Source organism: Nematolebias whitei, chromosome 2, assembly GCF_014905685.2.
Source record: "Nematolebias whitei isolate Nwh7 chromosome 2, NemWhi1, whole genome shotgun sequence".
Taxonomy (NCBI): domain Eukaryota; kingdom Metazoa; phylum Chordata; class Actinopteri; order Cyprinodontiformes; family Rivulidae; genus Nematolebias; species Nematolebias whitei.
In genome coordinates this window covers 12,792,207-12,817,270 of record NC_056499.1, presented here as the reverse complement: position 1 = coordinate 12,817,270, position 25,064 = coordinate 12,792,207, and the positions used below count along the sequence as shown (strand labels likewise).

The 25,064-nt window shown below is 40.5% G+C and overlaps 1 protein-coding gene across 1 annotated transcript; it reads left to right on the top strand.

The window, feature by feature from the left end:
* Positions 1-797: 797 nt before the first annotated feature.
* Positions 798-24,205, top strand: LOC119425627 (immunoglobulin-like domain-containing receptor 2; the record flags this gene model as incomplete). The annotated part of the gene is made up of 10 exons (XM_037693164.1): positions 798-1,011; positions 4,779-5,162; positions 10,362-10,481; positions 15,417-15,473; positions 17,479-17,625; positions 17,704-17,871; positions 19,575-19,703; positions 20,188-20,533; positions 20,610-21,309; positions 24,069-24,205. Coding segments are annotated over 10 exons (2,301 nt in total), but the record flags the coding sequence as incomplete, so codon positions are not given.
* Positions 24,206-25,064: the final 859 nt, after the last annotated feature.

Sequence of the window (25,064 nt, the reverse complement as noted above, 5' to 3'; positions counted from 1 at the left end):
ACAGGCCCACCTTCTCTAACCTCTGTGCACCACTCCCACAATGAGATGTTTAATGAGACTAACTTGTATAAATAAATGTTGAATGAATGAAAAAAATTATAAGTGCATCATGTTGACAAAAAAAAGAATAGTGTTTTCAGCTTTTGAATGAAATGTATAATCCATCCATCCATCCATTATCTTTATCCCTTTTCTTCCTTTTCAGGTTGTGGGGGTCACTGGTGCCCTTGTCTAGCCATCATTGTACGAGAGGTGGGTACACCCTAAAAGGCCTTTTCTTACTCTGCCCCAGGAACACCTTGCAAAAAGCTGTCCACTTTGACCTCTTTATGAGATTTTAAACAATTGGTAAATTCAATAGAAAAATCAAAGCAAACATGTTCCTGTTTTTAGTTTGTTTGTATTTTACCTTGTTTTATATGGCAACTTAATTTGATATTGTTTTATAACACTACTTTTTTTATATACTTTATTTGCATATTGTTGTTTATTGTTGTTGTACCTTATCTGTGGTTTGGTCTAAAACAGATTTCTCTTGAAAATGAATCCCCGTGACTAAATGAGACTAACCTGTATAAATAAAGATTGAATGAATTGACAGGTCAGTCGCAAGCCCATCACAGGTAAAGATTTTAAATTCATTCTGTTTATTAGCAATTATTAAGTAGGTGGATCAGCACATAAGTCAACATACTGTTCCATTATAAGCTATGAAATCATGTCCATTCCTCACAATAATTTTGTCGTCATGGTGATATTTTATTTTGAAAGTAATAACCGGAAATGGTGGGGTTTGATCCCTGCACACTTTGCGCTCGCGCTGCTTCTCGGGGCTCTGCGGTCTCGTTAGGAGCCAGTTAACTGTCTGCGCGAGCCCGAAGCGCGTTTCAGGGATGAGACGTAGAAGAAAACACGGAGGAGTTCGTCAAAAAATGTTGATAAAATTCACCTGCGGGATCCGGAAGTTGATTTTTACCGACACGAGTTGGATTTTTATCGCTTGTCTGGCAGGTAAGGGACGCAGAGGAGGGGGGAACAGGTTGTTAAAACTTTGGAGTAACGGTAAATTAGTGGTGAAGTTACTGACAAGCTAATGTGGCTAACTGCTAATATTTAATCATGTGTGATTAATTTGACTAGCTGTGGGGGATAGGGCTCATTTCAGACTGGGTCTGGAGTGTTGACCTCTTTCTGGAGACAGAATATCTTAAAAATAAAAATAACTAGTATAGTGGGCAAACATGTCCTCACAGAGCTTGCAAATATGAATAAAAACGATAAATGTGTCAAATTAACAGTTAGGGTTTGATTCGCAATTTAGCTTTTGAGAAAAGTTGGTTTGTTGTTTTCGTTCTTATTTTAGTGTCTGCTATATTAATTCAGAAGTTCACAGTTTTCAAGCTGTGTCAAATCAAACTTTATTTAAAAAACATTTTATACAGAATAAAACATAAAGGAGGACTGATAAACAACAACACAAACAAGATCCGTTAAAAGAAATGTTCTAAATGTATATAAATGCAAAAGACAAAGATTAATGAAACCAATACATTAAAAAGGGGAAAGAGAAAATTAAAGAAGTTGAAGTTAAAATAAAAGTTACGATTGTTTCCCTAAAACAATTAAAAGTACAGTAGTTGAGCTTGAGTACAATAAGAAATAGAATGATTATTGAGCTCAAATGATCAAAAACAGATAAAAGTATTTGTGTCAAACCTCAATGTTTTTATAGAGTTGCTGTTTGTTCTGCATAGTGTCAAATTATAAAGACCCATAATTAAAACAGCATTTTTACATATTTTTATGATTTAATTATTCTCACCTGATACCAAAAGCTGTAATGTTTTTGCTTGTGTGTGAAGGTTTGTTAGCAAAATATCTGAACCACTTAACAGATTTTATTGACACTCAACTGGATGTACATCTGAAGCTGATTAAACTTTTGGAGTCAACCTGATCCAAGATGGCTGCCATAGCTAATTGACATTAGCCTACACAAACATGGCTATGACTCAATCAATGAGCTAAATTTTGGTGCGTTAGTAGCTGAGAGTCATCCCTAACACACGCACAGAGAGCTCTAACACAACTTCTCACTATTGTATGACATCACTCATGATGCTGTTTAAAAGGTCAGACTGAAGCGGCTGTAACTCCGCCCTTTAAAGAGACTTTTGATAGACATTTACTTCATCTACAAATCAGGACTGTCAGAAAATTGTTGGCTGTTTTTTTTTTTTTTTTCCATTTTTAACAACACAGACTGGCCATATTATTTACGCCGCACTGCATTCTGGGTAAATGAAGTAGACAGGTGTGAGCTCCATCCAGCCTGAAGGTTAATTTTTGACAATGAGTGACATCAGATCTTTAATTTGAACCAGAGCACATCAACAGAGAGGAGAATGTAGAAAAGAGAGCCTGCAGCTGAAAATGATGAAGACTGAATGATGAAGAGGAGGGAGTCGGACAGAAGGGCTGCTGATGAGAGAGACGATGCTGCACAGAGCTCTGCTTTCTATCACAAGCTGCTCTCATGACAAACTTCAGGATTAAAATATATATAATGATGCAAACTGCGCAGTGTTTTAGTTTTTACAAACCAAATACTCTGTGCTGGTTAGGAGTACTCGGCTGAAGAAACAAGTTTGGGGAGGTGGTCATCTGTGGAGGCGGTCCTCTGAAGAGATGGTCCTCTGTGGAGATGGTCCTCTGTGGTGGTGGTCCAAAGTGGAGGTGATCCTCTGTGGAGGTGGTCCTCTGAGGAGGTGGTCTTCTATAAAGGGGTCTTCTCTCGTGGTGGTCCTCTGTGGAGGGTGTCCTCACAGAAAACTCATAAATCCAGGATAGACCCACAGCTTGGTGATTCTAAGAAGACCAGATATTTTTTGGATCTGTTCTTCTGGTCACAGTGATGCTTTTTAAAATGTATTAGTTTTATTTTGTTTAGGACAATCAGTTTTTAGCAGCTCACTATTAATTCCTTTATCTTTTTTTGCTTTCATTCATAAACTCACTTTTTTTTTTTTCAAACCTCTTAGATTATATGAGATTGAACAAAGGTACTGTAATACTAAAACTTTGTATTTTATTACTGTTTATCATTCTTTCTGTGTAGAAACATCTGTTGAAATATTTTCTGTTTTATCTCATTTATCTGTTTTTCACCTTTGAGAACAGTTTGTTCGTGTTCAGTTACAATGACAAAGTTTAACAATCAAAAGATCATTTTTCTTTCATTAGAACTGAGGATCCGTCGTACAGAGACATCTGGAGTTTTGTTTTTGGCTTCTGGTGTTTCAGCATCAGGAAGTTTATCCAAAGAACTGCAACAAATTCCCACAACCTTCCTATAGTCAGTGAAAGTAATTTTAGCCATTTAAGCTCTAAATCTTCATCATGTAGAAAAATAATGCTCCAAGTTGAGTTTAATTCACCTTAGAATAAACAAAAGTTTGTAAATATGAAGTGTTTCCATTCAAAACAAGCACAGTATCAATTTGTACACAAATTGTCTCTAAACAAGATTTTACTTTCTGGGTTTTTTTTTAGAACACATCAAGGCTTTCCCACCCAAAGAAAACTCATCTGGGTCCTTTCTTAGAAAACAGAACGAGACTGGCTTTGTTGAAGAACCTCACCCCTCCTCTCATGTCTCCCCATCAGGTTCAGATTATTCTGCCTCCCACCGAACACAGCAGTGTTTCTGGGTGTGTGTATTATTACTGCTGAGCCCGAGCTGCTGGTCCTCATGTGACCCGGAGCCTAATGTAGCACCAGAACAAGTCCAGTCAGGTTTCAGTTCGGACCCTTACATCATAGTTCTGTTATTCTTCCCAGAATGTTACTCTGATTTATTGATATACAAATTTCAAAATATGTCAAAGGGTTTGTCCTCACATGTTGATTAGTCTCTTGATGTTGGTTCAACGTTCAAGTTTCTTTATTGTCATTTGCATCACATGTGGTACATGAGGTGGAACGAAATTGTGTACTCAAGGTCCAGTTACATCAAAAAATAGCAAAAATATAAAGTATAAAAAAAGAAACGGTATACAAGGATCTAAGATATACGCTAAACAATAATAATGTAATGTAACATGGTGTATTAAACAGCAGCCTGAACATGAGTCTGTTGTGAGCAGATGGGTATGAATACAGCAGCTTAAAGGCAAAAATCAGCAGCATGGAGAATCAGCAGCACAGATAAAGTGACATATCACCAATAAAGTGTCTTTACAGTGATTTTCCTGATTAGGGATTCATGAGTCTCACAGCTTCAGGGTAGAAGCTGTTCCTCAGTCTAGTGGTTTTAGACTTAATGCTCCTCAACCTCCTGCCTGAGGGTAACGGGGCAAAAAATGTGTGTGCTGGGTGAGTGGGGTCCTTCATGACGCAGGTGACTCTCTTCCTGCATCTGGAGGTGTCTGTGATGGTGGGGAGGCTGACTCCAACAGTCTTCTGTGCAGCCTTCACCACTCTTCAAAGCTTCTCTCTCTCCAGCTGTGCAGCCTCCATGCCACATGTTGATGCTCGAGCACAGGATGCAAATGTTGGGAATTCCACCTTCCAATATCAACTGTAACAGAGGGATTGTGTAATTTACTCTATAATTTGAAATACAGTCAAGGAGTTTTTTTTTTTTTTATTCTTTTTAACTCAGCATTGTTTAAACTTTCTTATTCAACATCATCATTTTTACTGAATAATATTGTCCAATCTTGCATCATATTTTAAACTCTGCTGACGTTCACTCTGATCCTTATCGCTTCCTCCAGGTGTCCTCCCTCCGTCCTGCTCAGGCGTTCATGTATCTGTGAACGATGAGAAGAGGTACGCCATACCGTTCCAGTCGGTTGTTCTGCCTTGTCACTACTCCACCGTGTCCACCCAGACCGCCGTGGTGCAGTGGGTCTACAAGTCTTACTGTCGAGACCGTACAAGGGACTCCTTCAGCTTCCCTGACAGCTTGGGCCGTGGCCTGGGGGGAGGTGCGCTGCAGGGAAATGGAGCAATGGGAAGAGGCTACGAGACGGGACCGATGCCGAGCTACCTGGACTGCTCTGACAGCAGCCGGACCGTTCGAACCGTGGCCTCCATCTCTGGATCCTCAGTCACGCTGTCAGAGTTCTACAAAAACAGAGACATTTCCATCATCAATGGTAAGACGTCTGGCAACGTGTCTGTCCTTTCTTAAATCATGCAGCAGATAAATGACAGTCCAACAAATAAAATGCATCATCGTCATTATCATCATCATCTCACTGGGCTGTGAGAAGTTATCAAACATTAGTTCAGTTTAGTTAATTCTCCTGAATGTCTCAAGACTTTGGCACAAATTTCAACTCCATTGTGTGAGTCAGAGGTGTAGGGCAGCTGACTTGCGACCAGAAAGTCACAGGTTCAACTCCCTGTCATTCCCACATGTCATGGTGTCCATGAGCAAGACACCTAATCCCTATTTGCTCCTTGGGCACTTGCATAGCTGCCCACTGCTCCACCTGGGTGTATCCCAGATATGATGGGTTAAATGCAGAGAACCAATTTTGTCGTATGGGAACATACAATGACGACAACACATAGCACTTATTTTTTATTACTTATTATTCAGCCCTCTTGCTTGAGTTTGAAACATGTTGAGAAAATGTGTGTGACTTTTCTCTCAAAGTAGTCTGAGTCAATGTAGGCATCGCCAACTCATCTCAGACTTGTTTACAAATTTCATCTGTTCCAACAGTTGATTTGTATACTGAAAACACTTATTTTGAGTAAAACATATTCATCCAAAGTACTGCAAATCAAAAAACCTTCACCTTCTAGTGAAGCTACCACAGCGACCATTTTCAGCATATAGGCTTTATTTCTACTTGTTTGAGAAGTCAGTTTTGCACCGGGTCCAGATGCAGGACTAGTAAACATGTAAACGGTTTGTAAACATTCGATTCTGATTCAAATTTCACAAAAATAAGTCTTAATATACAGGTTTATGCAGTGCTTGGCTAAAATAGCAGTTTAGTGAGCCGCAAACCCCAAAATACTGTAAGCTGCTCTTTTTAGAAACTGACTGCTCAACACGTGGCTCGAAGGTCACCTTGTCACAAACACTCAGTTAGGCTCGTCACGATAACAAATTTTGCTGGGCAATTAATTGTCTCAGAAATGATTGTGATAAACGACAATATTGTTTAGAATAGAATAGAAACAGCCTTTATTTTCCCACGGATGGGAAATTCCAGTGTATCAGCAGCAACAGCAGCAACAGATAAAAAGATTTAAAGATTTCACACAAAAGTTAAACCATAAAAAAAGAAAATTAAAAACAAAGTTTTCAAGAAAAAAATCTGTTCCATTGTTGCCAAGCTGCTGAGACGAGCTGCCTGCTTGCACGGCGCCGGGAAAAAAAAAAAAAAAACAGTTTGGAGACTGTTTTAAATTAATGTAATGATAATGACAATGACATAATACTGCAAGTACATTCTTTCAAAGATCAATAAACTTTAATTTCAAAAGAACTCTTAACACTGGAACTGGAAAATAAACAAAATAACCAAAAACAAAAAAATGGACTCAGTCTCCGTTAACAAAAAATGCACTTGAATAAAAACTAAATGCAAAAAAACTAAAAAAAATAAAATAAAAACTACATTCAACCAAAACAGTATGGATTATGAAGTCTGTAAACTAAATTGCCCTTCAAAAAAATAATAACCATTAGTTTATATAGAGAAGACGGGCAAAACTGCCAGTTTTATAAACAAAAAGTGCAAACTAATAAAAGCACACTCCCATTTAAATAAGAGCAGATGCCTCAACAGTCCATAAGCAGATCTGGACTACTTTAGTCTGGCAGATTATGAGCAAGAAGTACAAACATGTTGAGTTTGTGTAGCTGCTCCTAGTTGCTACTGTTTTATGACAAATGCAACACACCGGCTCGCGAAGGTTCAGCAGTTCGTTTTGGTCATTCGGTTTGAATCCGAAGTGCTCCCACACTGCTGCTGTTGCGTTCGACTATGAAACCAGTTCCATTTTGTTTTGTTCCCCAATATCAGTTATTGTTTCTTTAAGTTGCTAACTCCTCACGGGGCTCTAATGCTGCAGAGGTACAAGATGATGCGCCTTGGCTACCTGACGTGAAAGTTCACTCCCCCCTTAGGAAATGAGAAAGGGAGGGGTCAGTGAAGAGCACCGGAGTTGAGCCTTTTGTCATCCTGTCTTCAGTAGAAAGAAAGACATGAAGAAACAATAAAGCCAATAAATAAAAATGATCAACCTCATTTTAATTTATCATGCGATTGATTTATTGTTTATCGCGACAGGCATACTCAGAGTTCAGTAAGACTGCAGCTGAAAATTTATGGATTTTCTCACAAATTTTTAACCGTTTTGTTGGATTACTGTATTTCTAGTCCCTCAACAGTCTTAGCTCAGTGAGACAGGGACTTGAGCCTTTGGTGAACATGTAAACACGCATTGGTTCTTCTGTTCTGAGTTTGATGTCACTGAAGGATTGTTTACAGGCCATTACTGTTCTTACATGTATGTGTGTAGTCTTGTTTGTTGGCTTTAGATTTATGGAGCTCTAACTCTTGGTGAAGAATCACCCTCCTCTTCACCAGCCAGAATCTCAGACAAAAGAAACATTTTTCACACCATCCTCTCATTCATCTTGACCTCCTGCCCATTGCTTCAAATGTACTTCAATGTCCCACTTTGAATTTTTGTTCTCTCAACATCCCACCGTTTAAACACTCGTGCCTTTCACCGTGAAGCTTAAGTTTTTTATTTATTTATTTCAGTCTCACTCCACCTCCTGTCCTGAAACAGTGTGATGTTGTACAAGGACAAAAAATAAAGTAAAGCTTTGTTGCCTCTGGAGACGACCAGTCATCCAAACCCATGTAATCCTGTTCTAGGTCACGGTGAGGCTGGAGTCCGTCTGAGCGTGCTCTGTGCGGGGGGCTCTGTTAATCACATGGCTAACCAGAGAAACTAGAGAAAATGTTACTGCATGAAAGTAACTGGTCATAGCTCGTCTCTCCTCTCCTTCCTTGGCTAAAAGGAAAAGGAAGAGAGTTACACAAAGCGTTTCCTGCCTGATGGTAGGTGTTAGCAGCCAACAATTGTCTTGTGGTTGTGTTTCTGTCCCAGCTAAATGTGAACTGTTTAAACTTCAGTCACACCAAATGACATTTAGCTGAAACTGTACTCCTATTTGTTCATGGGTGAGTAGTTTCATGTTTTATCCTGAACACACTTCATAGTGTATAAACCGACTGTGCTGCTTTTATTTCACCAGCAATTTAAATGACCAAATAACCGACCATATTTCTACTGTTAGTTGACTTAATTTTTATAATCCCTGATGAGCGTTGATGTCTGACTTTGATCGGAGCATTTGTTCAGGAAGGCTATAAAAGCATGTCCATGAGCTCAACCCAGTCCAACAATTGAAGGAGAGTTTTGTGACTCGGGCCTCAGCAGTGTTCGCCTCACTAGATGAATGATTTAGAAGCTGAAGTGAATGTAATCTTAGCAGTGAATTTTGTGAAGCCTTTTCAGAACTACACACTGGCTGCTTAATGCTTTTGATTTAAAGGTGAGATGATTGTAGATGTAATGAAACTAAAGCAATGCGTATCGTCCACCTCCTTGTATAATAGATCTTTAAACAAAGATTGCACACGAGCTCATAGATGTGTTGGGGACGACTATCAGAAACTACAACACCAAACTTTAGCTCAATATCTATGAAACGGACTCAGTTATCTATTTTTGTATTTGCTAAGGTCCGTTATCTAGGGCAGATTAAACCAGCCACTAGGGAGCACAAGCCAGTGTATCTCTTGTGCCGGTCTCAAGCCGAGTAAATGGTGAGGGTTGTTACAGGAAGGGCAATCGACGTAAAACACTTTTGCCAAAACTATAATGCGAGTTCATCAAAGCGAACACATACCAGATCAATCGAGGCCCGGCTAAACAATGACCGCACCCTGTGCTGTTGACAAACAGGGTGCTGGTGGAAATTGTGCTACTGTTAATCAAAGACCACGAGGAGGGAAACGTGTCAGGAGATAGAGGGATAAGAGGAAAGTCAAGAATGTAGGACTGAAGGTGGCAACACTAAATGTGGGGACAATGACAGGCAAAGGTAGCGAGCTGGCTGACACGATGCAGAGAAGGAAGGTAGATGTTTTATGTGTCCAAGAGACCAAGTGGAAGGGCAGCCAGGATCGCAGCATTGGAGCAGGGTTCAAACTATTTTATCATGGCGTGGATAGAAAGAGAAATGGGGTAGGGGTGATCATGAAGGAGGAGTTGGCAAAGAATGTAGTAGAGGTGAAAAGAGTGTCAGATAGGGTGATGTGTCTGAAGGTAGAAGTAGAAGGTCTGATGCTAAATGTTGTCAATGGTTACACTCCACAGGTTGGATGTGATGTGGAGGAGAAAGATACATTTTGGATAGATCTGGATGAAGTGATAGAGAGTATTCCCAGGGAGGAGAGAGTGGTGATCGGAACAGACCTGAGTGGACATGTTGGTGAAGGAAAAAGAGTGGATGAGGAAGTGATGGGTAGGTTTGGTGTCAAGGAAAGAACCCAGGAAGGACAGATGGTGGTGGATTTTACCAAGAGAATGGAAATGTATGTAGTCAACACTTGTTTCTAAAAGAGGGAGGAACATAGAGTGACCTAGAAGAGTGGAGGAAGGAGTACGCAGGTCGACAACATTCTGTGTAGAAGAGGAAACCTGAAGGAGATTGAAGACTGTAAGGTTGTGGCAGGGGAGAGCGTGGCCAGACAGCATTGGATGGTTGCGTGTAGAATGACTGTTGTAAAGAAGAGAAGTTGAGAAAATTGGTGGAAGTTGAGAAAAGAAGAATGTGGTGAGAAATTCAGAGAGGAGCTGTTGAAGAGTCTGGTTGGTAAGAAAGAGCTCCCAAATGACTGGACTACTACAGCACCAAGAAGAAATGTGACAATGATTCATCTTGACCATCTGTGGTTATCAAATTTGTAAATAAACAGCAGGAGGCAGCTGTAAAACTTTCAAAATTGAAATGACTAAAGTTTGACATAAATCTACACTGGTTTACAGTATATGCAGTAGATGCAACAACGCACAGTTTTACTGCAACATGTTTTAGCTACGGCAACTGTAAAAGGACAAACCCTACTAAGCAGCAACTACTCAGCTGAGTCTCTCAAAGTGGCAGCACAGATGAACAAGACTGATGTTGGACATTTGAAAATGGATTCAGAATCGTTCATGATCACAATTCCAAACATATATAGTTTATATGTTGTGAAAAGTTGTTTTTTCAAAGATGGAACTTGATTTATTTATTTTTCTTCTTGCAGCAGCAGACCTGCAGATAGGTGAGGTCCAGTGGGGAGATAGTGGAGTTTACTTCTGTAAGGTGATTATATCTGATGATCTGGAAGGACACAATGAAGCTTCAGTGGAGCTGCTGGTTCTTGGTAAGCTGCTCTCTTTGTTGGGTACTCTGATTATTAATAATATGTAGTAAGAAACAGCTTATGATCCAAACGCTTTTGAAAACAGCTTGTGTTTTTCTCTGACATCAATTTGAGCTTAAAGGCTTCTTTACTGTTGAAATAACTCGTTAATTATTCTGGTAAACAAGCTGAAGCAGTGGGTCATTGAGCCGCTGAGTCTAAAGTCACGTCAAGTCAAATTTATTTATATAGCGCATTTAAAACAGTAACTGTTATCAAAGTGCTAAGAGTCTAAAGATTAGAACCATCACAAACTTACAGATTACATACTGTTATTTTCATAGTTTTATCTCCCTATTTCATTTTATTACTGAGTGCAGAATCAAAAACGGCTTACAGTTAAATAAATTGTCTCAATAAAACGTTTTCTAAAGGAGCCCCTAATATCAGACATGTTGATCACCTACAATGTCACACATGACATTTATTGACTGATTTACAACAGATGGCGCCGTTTCATGGACAGTTGCTTAATCTGAATCATGGCAACTAGATTCACTTAAACCAGGACCTCACTGATCTTTACCGACTAGTTAACAAACGGTTTGTTCAAGAAAGTCTCAGAATTATGTAGAACCATTTCTCTTGGGAGCTGCAGAGGACTTGTTGCTTGAATTTAAATGTTTTTGAACATTTAATGATCAAAAACATTTTGGGAAAATGTTTCGCTCAAATTATTCACAGAGTTGTCAGGTGCGTCTCGAACCCTTCTCAATTTTGTCACGAGTGTCTGCCTATTTCAGACACCTCTCACTTTTATTGTGGGTTTCTCAAACTTGTCTTAAATTACTCTCAATGTTGTTGCAAGTGTCTCAAACTTAATTTTGTTGTTAGCATCTTGAACCCTTCTCAGATTTGTCACGGTCATCCTCCAACTCCTCTCAGTTTCGTTGTATGTCTCAAATTCACCTCAGTTAAGTTGTGTCTCACATCCACCATAATTTTCTTACTAGGATCTCAAACCCATCTCATTTTTGTTGCAGTGTCTTGAACCTGTCCTAAACCTTTTTCAATTAAGTTTCTGTATTTCTTGAGCAACAGAGCTGTAATTTGACATATTCAGAGATCATCTATGACAGAAAAGACTACTGCTCTGAATGTCCAGGTCCAACCACACCAGTGATGAAAAATAATTACTTAAAAACTGGTCAAAATCTTCACCAAAAAATGTATTCCATTAGATTAAATCATAAGCATGGGGGCGACTGCCAAAGTGGGTACAAAGCAGACGAGACGGGTAAAATGGGGGTACTGTACTCTTGGCACAAACTGTACCAAGAGTACAGTTTTAAAAGCTGTGCACACAAAAACAGGTCAGGATTTTTCAATTTTGGTCACACAAAACAGATCCGCATGGCCTGCTGGTCACAAACACTCAGAGTCAGTGAGACTGCAACAGAAAATTCATCAATCTGAGTGTCCAGCAGTCACGTCTGAAATGTGGTTTGTACACAGCTAAACAGTCTTCAGTGTTGTGTGTCCCTGTGTGTTGTAACTGTATCAGGGTTGTGTTTTAGGACACTGACAGTTGTGAGTTCAGTTGTAAATGTTACCATAGAAACTGCTGAGAAGCTTTGTGGCCTCTTGGTGCTTTAAAACTTTCAGTGGCTGAACTTTTGTTTAGCTGTGACTCAAGAAGCACAGAGGGACGTTCTGGTTCTCTGTAGATTTGTTGTTATCTGTTGTCGTTTGTCGCCGCCTCACTGCGACAATATAAACAGATAAAGATGAGGTCATTCAACAAGTGAGCGTGGCTTGATTCTGCTGCGTGAGTACAGCGTGGAACCTAAACATTGTTTCATAGCGTTCTCACAGCTAAAGTGAGGCTCTTGTGTTTCCACGACAACAGCTGAGGCCAAGTCTGGGGGTGTGGAAGGGTGGGTCCTTTGTCTTTTCAGCAAACAGCCTGACAGAAACGAAGACGGGGAAGATTTAATGATGTGGAGGAGGGACTGCTGAGCTCAGCGATACAAAAGCTGGAGAGTGATGTGAAACACCCAACTGCTGATGACCAAGTGTGCAGGGTTTTAGATTAGACTTCTAAAGCTGTTGTCATGTCGATATATTAACCTAAACAGAGATTTTAATGCAAATATGTTCACTTTACCGGTGTATCTTAAAATATTAGAATATTGTGAAAATGTTCAATACTTTTTTGTCAGTCATTTCAGAAAGTGAAACCCTTATTTTATATAGATTAATTACACACAGAGTGAAATATTTCAATCCTTCATTTCTTGTCATTTTGATGATTATGGCTTACAGATAATGAAAAAACAAAATTTATCGTCTCCGAAAAATTTAAATATTGGAAGAAGTTCAATATTGTAAACTCGTGGTGTCACACCCTGATCAGCTGATTAACTCCTGGACATGAGCTACAAATGTCTCATTCCTCAAGTCCAGCCACTCCTGAACCAGAGACAACGTCAGAAGCATCTTACCTGCTGAGGAGACAAAGAACTGGACTGTTGCTCAGTGGTCCAACGTCCTCTTTTCAGATTAAAGTAAATTTTCATGTAATTTATAAATCAAGGTCCCAGAGTCTGGAGGAAGAGTGGAGAGGTCCAGAATCCACGTTGTTGAGGTCTAGAGTGAAGTTTCCACGGTCTGATGGTTTGGGTCCATGTGATCTGCTGGTACTGGACTAGTCCACTGTGTTCTCTGATGTCCACAGTCAACGCAGCATCTAGCAGGACATTTTAGAGACTTTGTGCTTCTTTCTGCTGACGAGCTTTATGGAGATGCTGATTTCATTTTCCATCAGGACTCGACACCGGATCAAACTGACAAAGATACAAAAAGCTGGCTGTGGAATATTCTCTTTTACTGACTGACATTTTATTTTTTCATTATTTATAAACCATATTCATCAAGATTATGAGAAATAAAGACTTGAAATATTTCACTCTGTGTGTAATGAACTGTTCTTTTTAAATGTGCTTTATAAATAAATTTTACATGACTAATGAATCTATGTAACACATGAGTTTCACTTTATGAAATGAGTGACAAAAATATTGAACTTTTTCATGATATTCTTTTTGTTTTAGATGCATCTATAGTTTAGATAAAGACTGACTTGTTTTGATCTGGGAAGAGAAAGGGAGCAGTTTGGGAACGTTGTCTGATTTGGAAATAAGAGCATAAAAATATTTCCCAACATATTTGAGAGTAAACTGTAATAAATCGTCAGCCTGCAGGCGGTCTCTGGAGTCGGTACAAATTCCACATGTGAGCTGCTTTCAATTATTTAAGCAGGAGAGAAACTCAACAATAAAAGTCTGAAGTATTCTAAGGCAAACAATCTTTAAAGTTATTTCACTTTATATGTTGACTAAAATGATTTTATACACTTAAAAGGTTTATTTGTGTCTTTTAAATCTAGAAAAAAAAACAATTCTAGCCTTCCCTAAAGATTCAGAGTAAGGTATGTGCACTGTCAGCTGGAGTGGGACTGAAACGGTCCAGACTAGAGTCTGTTTCCTCCCTTTTTCCACAGGCGGCACTCATTTCCTTCTTTCTGACAATAACCACACGATGAACAATGAAACTTGTCTACCTGTTCATGTCACAGTCACTACTGGGTCTTGCACACCTCACAAAGCTCTGCTCACCTGGACTTGTGCACAAACAGTCAAGTATAATTTGTTGGTTTCTTTCAACGCTAATCAAAGAAACCCAGCTGATGTGACTGGATCCAGAAAGCTCCGGTGTTCTCTTGTCAGTCAGGACCTTTGGTTCTTGTCAACCTGCATTTTGGTGATTTCCTGTCTGTTTTTGTCAACAGTGGAGCCTCCTGGGCCTTTTTTCTATCCGATTCAAAATGTAGTCAGAAAAAGACGACCCTTGACTTTGGAGTTCAGCTTGAATGGTTTTGGAGGGTTTCCTCCATCATTTTTTGAATTACTGTCTATGTCTAATCAACCTGGGGTCGCATTTAATGGTCTTGTGGTCAGAGGAACTTGACGCAACTTGGAGATGGTCTGGTAGCCAAGATGGAGCTCTATAATCTTCCCCCTGAGCTCCTCTCACAGCTCTCTGCTCCAGGTTCAGTGAGGTGACCAGAACCGAACCACACGACCCAGAGGCTGTTTGTTCCATTTAAACAGGCTGAATCTGTGAGAGAAAACCTGAAGGCTCCTGAGATACTAATGAAGGTCGAACACTTAGTCTGAAACACATTTTTATCAAATAAACTACTTTTCTTTTGATACTTTTTGTTTATTCTGTCACATACTAAAAGTATGCAGATAAACACGAGGTGTTTAACTGAATCACTTTATGAAAAATGAAGCTTTGTTTCAGAGAAGCTGTGAGGGAACTGATTTATTTATGACTAAATGAAAACACATAATACACATTTTGACTTTCCATTCTTCACTCTAACATCTGACTCCTTTTTATTTGAATTTGTTCTACCAGAAAACATTTTAAGCATCGATTTAAAAGTCAAGAAGACTTTTAGTTGGAGGGTTTAACTGGTTGGGTCCATTCAAAATGCCACTTTTCACTGACAAGATTGACAAAGTTCATCAGAAGTCTCTGAACCTACAATGTGTGAAGTGTGCAGTTCTTCTTGTAACATTTTCCACAGTTTCTGTTTATGAAACAATCTATCCTTCAGACTGTTCTCTTATCAGACAAACATTTACACCCTTTGAAATCAGAAATCATTTGGCTTCATCCTTTGCTCTGAAATAGACTTTCACAGAGGAAAATGTTTCTTGTGCATGCTTCTGTTCACCTGTCAGCTCTAACTTCTTCTTATTGCCTTGTTTTTGTCTCGATTGTCTCTTCATGCATGCTGCTGCAGAAATAACCTCTGAATCGATCATTCCAGTTCAAACTGGCTTCATCCTCTCCTCTGGTCACCTCTGCTCTGTCTCTCTCCAGGTTTCTCAGCTGTGCCTGAAGATCTGCTTCCTGACTTTGATTTGAAGATTATGCCAGGTACAGTTGGGGCATAACGAGTTTTCCTTTTTCTTCGGCTTCCTTTCATTCACACTAACCCTGCTGTCTGGTCACGATGTGACCGAAGGAACTGCTGAATGATCACAAGAGTTTTCTCTGCAACTAATGTTTTAATTCTTTCACGCTGGGAAATCACTAGATAACAGACAAAAGGAGCAAAACTTTAAAACCACAAGTAGAACAATGCTAACTGAAAGCAAAGGCAGCAAATGACTAGCTGAAACTAAGGCAGCTGAAGGCTAGCTACAAGTTAAGGCAGCAAAAGGTTAGCTAAAAACTGAAAAGTAGCAAAGATTAGATGAGCCGCTCTTTGTCACTCCCACTAACATGAGCCGTTAGTAAACATCTATTATCTTCATTATAGTTATTTATGTCTGCGGTTAACGTGTCATCCCAGACAGTTAAAGGGAGGAAACTCTGGTCATGTCATCAGATTTAATCCCTTTGAAATAATCTGAGGTTTGAGGGATTGGATGAATGTTTTTAACTGTGTGGACATTCCTCCCAAAATATGTCCTAAAAAACCCAACTTGAACGTTTAAAATGTATTTATATGTCAGCAGTAAGTGTCACGTTAGTCAATGTTTTCACACTGACTCACACACATGCATGCACGCACAGAATTAAAATAACTGTGCGTGCATGCGTGGGTGTGTATGAGACTGTCATGTTTGTTGCAATCTAGATCACTTCACAAGAAATTTAGTTGTTCCAGACAAACCTTCAGTCTGAGAGATACACAAATTGTCCTTTTCCTTCCTGCAGCAAAGGCAGGTTTCCTGTGTGTGTGCATGCGTGCGTGTGTGTGTGTGTGCGTGCGTGTGTAAGAAACACTAATGTGACACTGCTGTGCGTTCAACGCTGGTGAAGTTTTCCTCTTCCTCTCCTTCTTCCTCCTCTGTTTTGTCCCACAGACAGATTCATGTAGTTTATCAGAAGCACTGATCTTTATCCTTTATTTCAATTCAGTTTATTTACACTTTATATTGTCGTATGTTGTTGCTCAGTAGTTTGACACCATCTGCAGGAGAAATGTTGCTTTATTTTAACATCTCAGAAATAAAGCAGTAGGCCAGCAGTTTCATCAGTTCAGTCTGGTGTCTTATTGTTTCATAATTTATAATTTCTCACAGTGTTTTGTTTCTCAGCCTCCTATTTTTACAGGAAGCACTAAAATAAGACGGTTCAACTCCCAAAGTCCTTCAAATTGCTCAGTCATGGAGCAAAATGTTCTTTCATGAAGATAAAAACTTTATCTTTGTCTTTTGTGTCAGAACAATTTGCTGAAAATGCCACAGTTTTTAATTATCAGGTTTTTATCTGTCTGGTAGTTGTTTTTATGTTTATTGTTTGTTTAAATGTGAGTCAGATTATATAGAACATTTTGTTTAAAACAAGAGCAAACATTTTTTATCAGCCTGTGAAACATTCATTTGAATAAATAATGTGACCATTCATTTGTTCATTTGTTATATTTCTGTGAATTTCCTTGTGTTGAAACAAACTCATAATTTCATCTCGTCTCGTCGTGTCGTGTCACTTTTTGACACTCGTGTGTTTTTAATAAATCAGATCATTGATGATGTTTTGAAATATTTACCATAACAATTCCCAACCAGAAATACACATGCACTCTGTCTTACTATGGCTGACTTTCATTCCTCTTCTTTCAAGTGCATACCTCCACCTCTCCAAGTTCTCTTCCATCTGGTCCTTGTTCTCACCAGGTGGAAGAGACTTTGGTGAGGTGGAGGTATGCGCTTAAAAGAAGAGGAATGAAAGCTTTACAGCTATTCATCGAATAAAACCAAGATCAAGTCTAGAAACTTGACATTAATTACAAATTAACAATTGAAAAAAGAGAATAAAAGCTGCACCCCAACAGAACAACCACGACTAACTGTGACTGATGATCGTACGGGAACAAAACTTTATTTTTAATCAAAATAAACCGTGAGTTGTGTTTGATTTTGTGTTTTTACAGAGTGGGTGTTTGTGGCAGCGGTGGTGCTTGGAAGTGTTTTATTCCTGCTGCTGGTCGGGGTTTGCTGGTGTCAGTGTTGTCCTCACTCCTGCTGCTGCTACGTCAGCTGCTGGTGCTGCCCCGACACATGCTGCTGCCCCCGACACTGTGAGTATAAACACCAGCGCAGGGTAAAAAAAACTGCATTCTGGAGTCTTTAAGTAAAATCATGTGTTTGTTTTTTAGTGTATGAAGCAGGTAAGGGTATAAAGACGGGCAGCTCCACCCCTCAGTCTCCAACCTACCCTCCGTACTTTGTTTCTGGACTTCCTGCCATGGTTCCTATAGCTCCACCATCACTGGTGGACAAAGTGTCTTCCCTTCCACCATCTGATGGCAGCCTGATCGCAGCAGGTGAGGTCTAACTCTTACATTTTAATTCTTGTTCAAATTAAAAAGCAGTGTTTGGGATTACAGTCTGACTCTGGACTCCCTACATTAGAATGGAATTAAACAAAAATCTGACGGATGGTCTAGAAAATTATTTTATTAAATTATTGTCTCATAGAAATTAGTATTACTGTCAAAAACACAATATTTGCTCACTAACCAGGAAATAAAAGTTCTCAGTGCCGATTTAAAGTTAATTTAACAGTTTCTGGTCATATCTTCTGATTTAAATTGGTTAGCTTTTGGACTAGAGTTGCATTAGTGTCCCAAAAATCCAAACCCCACTCGATCCAATGAATTAACAGTAATTACAGGTCCAACCCCCCCCCCCCCCCCCCGGACATTTTTAATTAAGCTTTGACTACTTATATAGTTATTAACGGTCGGCAGACGCGCACAGCTGAATAAAATAGAATAGAAATAGAATGGAAACAGCCTTTATTGTCCCGCGGATGGGAAATTCAAGTGTAACAGCAGCAACAGATAAAAAGATAAAAAGATTTCACACAAAAAGGGAGCAGAAGATCGAAGCTGAGGGGTGTTTGTCTTTTCATGGCCGTCAAAGAGCATTAAATCCCTGCTTCTGCCTGCATTCTGCATTATTCAGACATGGACCCTGCTCTGACATGTCGGATATTTTGTGATCTCACCTGTTTGGGTCGTCGGCCGCACTAATTCGCTGACTGCCGCGGCTGAATGAACGTCCATTTGGGCTGATGGATCACTGGCAGTAGTCCATCTAAAGCTTAACTGAACTTTTCATCTCTTTCAAGGCCGGTTAGCGCACGGCCAAATGGCCACGTGCGGCTGGTGATCGTATCAAGCCATGTTGCCATATAATTGAATCCTCAGCTGCGCGCGTCCGTTGATGCAATCAAAAGCCCGACACCGGCCCGGCCCGCATATTAAGCACATTATTATGGACCGGGTCGGGCGGTGCCAGGCTCTGGGTTCGGGTTAGAAATGAAAGCTCTATTTTGGACCCATTTTGGCAAAAATGGGTGTGGCCACCTAACTTTAACAACAGTTATCTCAAGAACTACTGGATTAATTTTCACAAACTTTCATTGGAAAGGTAATTTGATAAGGACTCCAAATCTGTCCTTATGCTTCTGATTTGAGTATGTTTGGGCCTATTGACCTTTGACCTATGACCCTGAAATTGACCTTGTGGATCACGTGGCCTTGAGATGAACTTTCCTGAAATTAAATCCCCCAACTTATTATCTAGAATATATAAAAGTTTCAAAGGGGTAATATTTTTTTGTTTTGGAACAATTTGAATTAAAAAAATACAAATCTGCAAAAATAAACCATGAGGCGTTTAACAAAGAGTCTTGTCAAACATTATACAAATATTATTATATAATTATATAACATATAGTTATTTATGACCAGTACTTTTATTTCAGCATAACAATTACATCTAAATATAGTATTTATTTTTAATATATGTCATTTAATTTCTGTAGTTCTTCACCAAACCCTCCCATCGGTGGAGCCCATAAACTTTGTTTCACTTCATCTGAGCTTTAGAAAAGTAAAACAAAAAGGTAGTTATTGTTCACGTTCCATCAGCGAGCGCGTGTCCCCAAACACCTGGACAGTAGCGTCGCTGTCTGATGACATCACTGATAGTTGGACGTTTCACAATGTGACTGTTCCAGTATCTCCAGTTCCCATGCCTGCTGTGTACTGCGTGCCTCCACCGCAGGATCACAACTCGCTCAGGATGCTGCAGTACGTAGAGAAACAGCTGGCTAACTTCAACCCATCCAGATCCATCAGCCAACAGTGTAAGCTTCAAAACCTCTGCAGCTGCTGATGCTGTCCTCACGTCTCCTAGTCTCATCTGGAGTTCTTATTTCTCTTGAGCTTGAGTCTGCATGCCGCTCTGCTCTCAGACTTTCTGGATTTCCTGTCGCTCGGGCGTGACACAGTAGCAGGTGTGCATGCCAGCTTACCTGATGGGAAACATTTGGTAGTAATACATACTGCCCAGTACATGGCACCTAGTACTTACAGAGTGTGTACCATTTGTACTGGTACACAACACTGTAAGTACCAGGTATGTACCCAGTAAGTACTGGGCTGTATTTTGCATTGGTACCAACTATTTTAACAAATCTTATTCCAGCTCTGTGGGTGATTTTCTTTTTCACTTTTCTCACTGGTTGTGTTTTATGTTGTGTGTGTGTGTGTGTGGGGGGGGGGGGGGGGGGGGTAGGCAGTTGTTTAGGCTGATTAATGTCAGCCATCTTGTTTTCTTTCCTTGTTTAGCCTGTAGCCCCTCTGAGGTGAGCTCCCTTCACACTGGAGAAAATGGTTTCCGCCAGACTTACCTGAGTGTCCAGAAGAACGCTCTACCTGCCATCCCTGACCAAGACTCTGGACCTGAACCACAGGGTTACCGTGAGAACCGTAGTCCAGAGCCACAGCGTCACCGCAACAAACTCTCATCACCTCATCGTTACTGTCACGACGCTGGCTCAGACCCCCGTGACCCCCAAGATGAGCCTCTGCTGCCACGCCGGTACAGCGACGACCCTCCATCTTCCTCTCAATCACACAGGAGGGGTCGAAACCAGCTGCAACAGAACTCCGATGAGGAGGACAAACACAAGCGGTACGGTTATTTACAAACAAACAAACAGATGAATTCATAGAGAACAACAGACCGTGAACTTCTGTGATGTTTACAGATGGAACCCTCGATCAGAACATCTGCACAGAAAGACCTACCGCTCCTCCGGAGAGACGGGCTCGCGGGATGAACTGGAGGAGTTTGCTGCTTCCAACAGGCAGAGAGGAGGAAGAGGAGCAGAGAGGAAGGAAGAGGAGCGGGTGGACTATGAGGTGGAGCTGCTGGAGTTCAGTCAATATCCGTCGTACAGAAACGGTCCTCCTCAGCATTATCACAGCAGCGATCATGAGCCTGAGGATGGCAGCGACCGTGAAGACACGTTCAGGCACAACATAAGCCCTTTGTCTTCCCCTAAAAGGAAGGGGGACACACGGGACAGGGGGGGCACTGTCCCACCTCCTCCCACCAGGAGTCCACCACCAGGTTCCTCTCGAGAAAAGGACTACGATCCCGCGTTCCTGGACAGCCTTCTGTATCGGAAGGCCCGGTTACGTGGAATCGGTCAGGGGAAGGGCGGGGCCTGGGCCGAGGAAGAGTCAGACACTCCGTCAAAAAAAAGCAGCAGGGAGTCCAGTCGGCACTGCGGCCACTCGCCTGCGAACAGGTCCGAGGCGCGCTCTGTGCCCCTGTCTGAGTCCGACAGAACCAGAACTGACCGGCCGTCACCGAGGCCGCTCCCAGCAAACAGCCGGTCGTCTCCGCCCTCTCAGTCCTCGTGCGATCGCAGAGAAGAACCCAGAGACAAGTCCCGCAAAGTGGTGCGTAACATTTGAATTTATTAAAAAAACTAAATGTGTCTCCGTCAGAGCAACTCATCGGTGCTAAATTAATGAAAAGGTGTTTAGAAAGTTTAAACTTTAAAAAGTGATTTAAATATTTACTACAATCTAGATCCAACTTAAACTTATTTATAGAATGACTTCTTATCTACTGTCTGATTATTTTTCATTCGTTCATTCAACCTTTATTATAAAAGTTATGTTCTGGAAAAAGATTTAAATTAATGTTTTTACTGTACTAAACAAATGCTGGTTTCTAAAGGTGTGCCTCAGAGCATGTCCAACGTCCCAAATGGGACATTTTCTTTAGTTTTGTCTAATGGGATCATTTCAGTCCATCAATCAATCAAATTATTTTTAAATTAAACTTAAACAAAAACGTTTTGCTGTGGTTAAGTGAAAAGTTTGTTTCTATTTCCAGCTGTTTCAGTTCATTTGGAAGCTCGTTTCATTCCGTTATCATTTAAAAAGAGAAGCCTGATTGTCCCTTTGCAGTTTTTTATTTTTAACAGCAGTTGTTGCATGTGGAGCAAAACAGTTGGAGGCATTTGACTAAACTAACAAATATACCTGCTGAGTCATATCATTGGTTCTCCTACCATCCAAGGAGGGCACCCCACCTTTCGAGCCTCTTCTTAATTAATCATATGTAATTTTCTTAGTGTCTTTGCTGGAAGAGTCCTCCCAGAGGCCCAAAAATCTGCTGAAGAACGTGACAGAACCTTGTTTGACAAAAATCTGCTGAAGAAGGTGACAGAACCTTGTTTGACAAAAATCTGCTGAAGAACGTGACAGAACCTTGTTTGACTGCTGAAATCAGAAATAAAGTTAGACTCTTTACGTTAACTCTAAACATGACTGAACCTCCTGCTGTCGGAAGCATATGCCAACATCTGCTGATGGAATGAGGGACTCCTGTACATATTCACGAGTGCCAGTGACACCCCCCCCCCCTCGAATTTTTTTAAAATAAATCTTTTTGTTTTTGCACACTGAGCTTCATGGGTTTGTTTTGACTGCATCAAACGGTACTTTTATCACAAACGATCCTCTGCAGCCGGAAGGTAAAATGGAACAAGAACACAAACTACAAACACCACATCTGTGGCTCCAAACCATGAGTCCACCAGTAATGATGGCTACATCTAAATTATTTACTTTTACTGTAACACACACTCACAATGCCCCAAGCAATATTTAATCTAATAAGCAAATATTTTCAATATGATGGTTGATGACTGAATCAATTAATAAACATACCTGAACTTTAACAACAAAATGTTTATATTTTATTCTGATCATGTTGCTGATGGCTTTTTAAATTATTTTTTCAAGCTCACTTTGCATCACCATAACTTTGCAACAGTTTGTGCAATCAGAAAAATTCCAAAAGTTTATGAAAGATGAGAAACGTCACTTTACATTCTATAAACTATGGGCCCAAATTCCAGTCATAAACATTTTATACTTGTAAATTCGTTTTGTAACCTTGTAAAATAAATTTGTGTTTTGTGCATGCGTAGATAGGAATTTGAGTGTAAAAATAATAATTACATGTTAAAAGTCTTTCTCATGCAGGTCTGTTTACAGATACAAATAAAATAAAAATAAAAACAGCATTTAGCTTGTCTTAGCATTAGCATGGTTTCAACACTATCTCATTATGTTATTAGAGCTCATCCACAAATCTTCAATACATAAAACTGTAGCAACAAAAACACAGAACTAAACACCGGAATCAAAAAGTACAAAAAAAAGTTTAAAATTATAGTTTCCTCATATGATTGGGGTGGCCAAAGGTTAATTTATGGAGGCCAAGGCCACCATCACCCCCCCCCCCCCCCCCCCGTTCTCCTCTACAATGTAACTCCTCTCCACTTGAATGTCTTGCACCAAAAACATTTAGGTTTACTTCATTCTCTGTTCCGTTCCAGCCCAGAAAAACACTAATCTCCAAAAATACAAACATTCACTCTTCAAACCCGTCAGAGACGGGGACATTGGCGTGGAAAACTCAGAGCTCAGATACAGATACAAGCTGTGGTTGTTTGAAATCAGCAGTTCATTCAAGGAAAGTCCAACTTCCTGTGACCCGGTTACACTCTGGATGATGGAGTCTGAGCCGGAGATCCAACCAGGACTGGGTTTTGCCCATTTCATAACTTAATACCATCTGTGTCTGTGTTGTATGTACCAGTACCAGAAGTCAGAACACTGTTTCTGATCGAGCCGCATGTTTTCTTGTATTTTTCTGTCTGAGTCATAAAAAGGATCCTTTATAGAATAATATGTTGTCAGCTGCCAGGCTTCAAGTGGTTCATGTTTAATGTAAATAATTTATTGATGCCACAGCGTGCTGTGCATCAGTTTGGACTGTGTGGTTCTGTAGAACCTCAGTAAGTCTTGTTGTTGTACCTTCGACAGGTCAGGTTCAGAAGATACCAGAATGAAAACTAGGTAGAAATATTATTTTCAACTCTCCTCCATAACAAATATAACTGGTTCCATCTTTATCAACGAACCCGGAGCAAAAACGGCTTCGACGTTTTTAAACTAAACAGATTTTTGACCCTGAAACATAAAACTAAAACTCTTTCATCAAATTAGCGTGGAAGAAACGTTGAAAAACGTTTTGCTCCAGGTTCAGCTTCACCACATTAACCCTGCAGTGTCCGTTTCCCCGTCTCACTGCAGCCTGTCTGTCTCTCTGCTCACTTTCACTTTGTCGTCCTCGACAGAACCCCCTCCTCAGCAGAGACTCTCTCATCGTCTGATCCACCTGAAGACTGGAGCCCTGGAGCAGAGAGACCCTGACACCCTGCAGGAACCGAAGGACCACTGAACGGACCCAGACTGAATTTGAGTCTGTGTGAGAAGAACAGAGGGCGGAGTCGACACAGCAACATCAGGATGTTCTCTGTGACCTGTCTGAGGGGCGGAGTCTCTGAGGGACGGAGCCTCTGAGGGGTGGGGTCACAGCAGCTACGTTCACCCTGCAGGTCCTAAAGTTCAGATCTGATGTTTCTGTGCGGTCGTTCTCATTAATATTTGAATGTGACCTCCATCAAACAGAACAGTCCACGGTCCTCGTGACGTGACGTGCACGCGGCTCGCCGTGCTTACAGAAGGCAATATGGAGGCTGCACACGGTTAGCGTGCGTGGATCGGTTCCGAAGTCGTAAATTCTTGTCTGACAGGATTGTTCGGTCCAGTGTTTAGATTAGATCTTGTCTCTTCTCACCTACTTCAACGTAGAATTGTCCTTCTGGAGTGGGAGCAATGAACTGGAAGATGTAACTTACTCAGCTATCGATCCGTCGCGTTAGCATCGATACGATCTTATGTCAACGTTTGCATCAGTTGTTGCTGTAGAGTCTCGGTCATCAGGACATGATGAATAAAAAATAATTAAAAATCAACCGGACTTCTGTTCTGAAGACGTCTGGAGTTCTGAATTAACGACGTTGGTATCAATACTTGGATCAATCCACGTCCGACCTCACTGATCAAATGAGACATGAGCGTTCAGACTGAGGTCACTGAAAAACATCAGAGTTCTGATTCAGAACCACAGATGAAGACCTGGGTCGGACTCAGACGTCATTAAACATCAGATTTTGAACCTTTGCCTGCAGTGTGAACGCAGCCGGAGTGACTGGATCACTCAGCGAGTCACGAAGATCTCTGCTGAACCAACACTAAACTAATGTGAATGGGTCGCCCGACCCGGACTG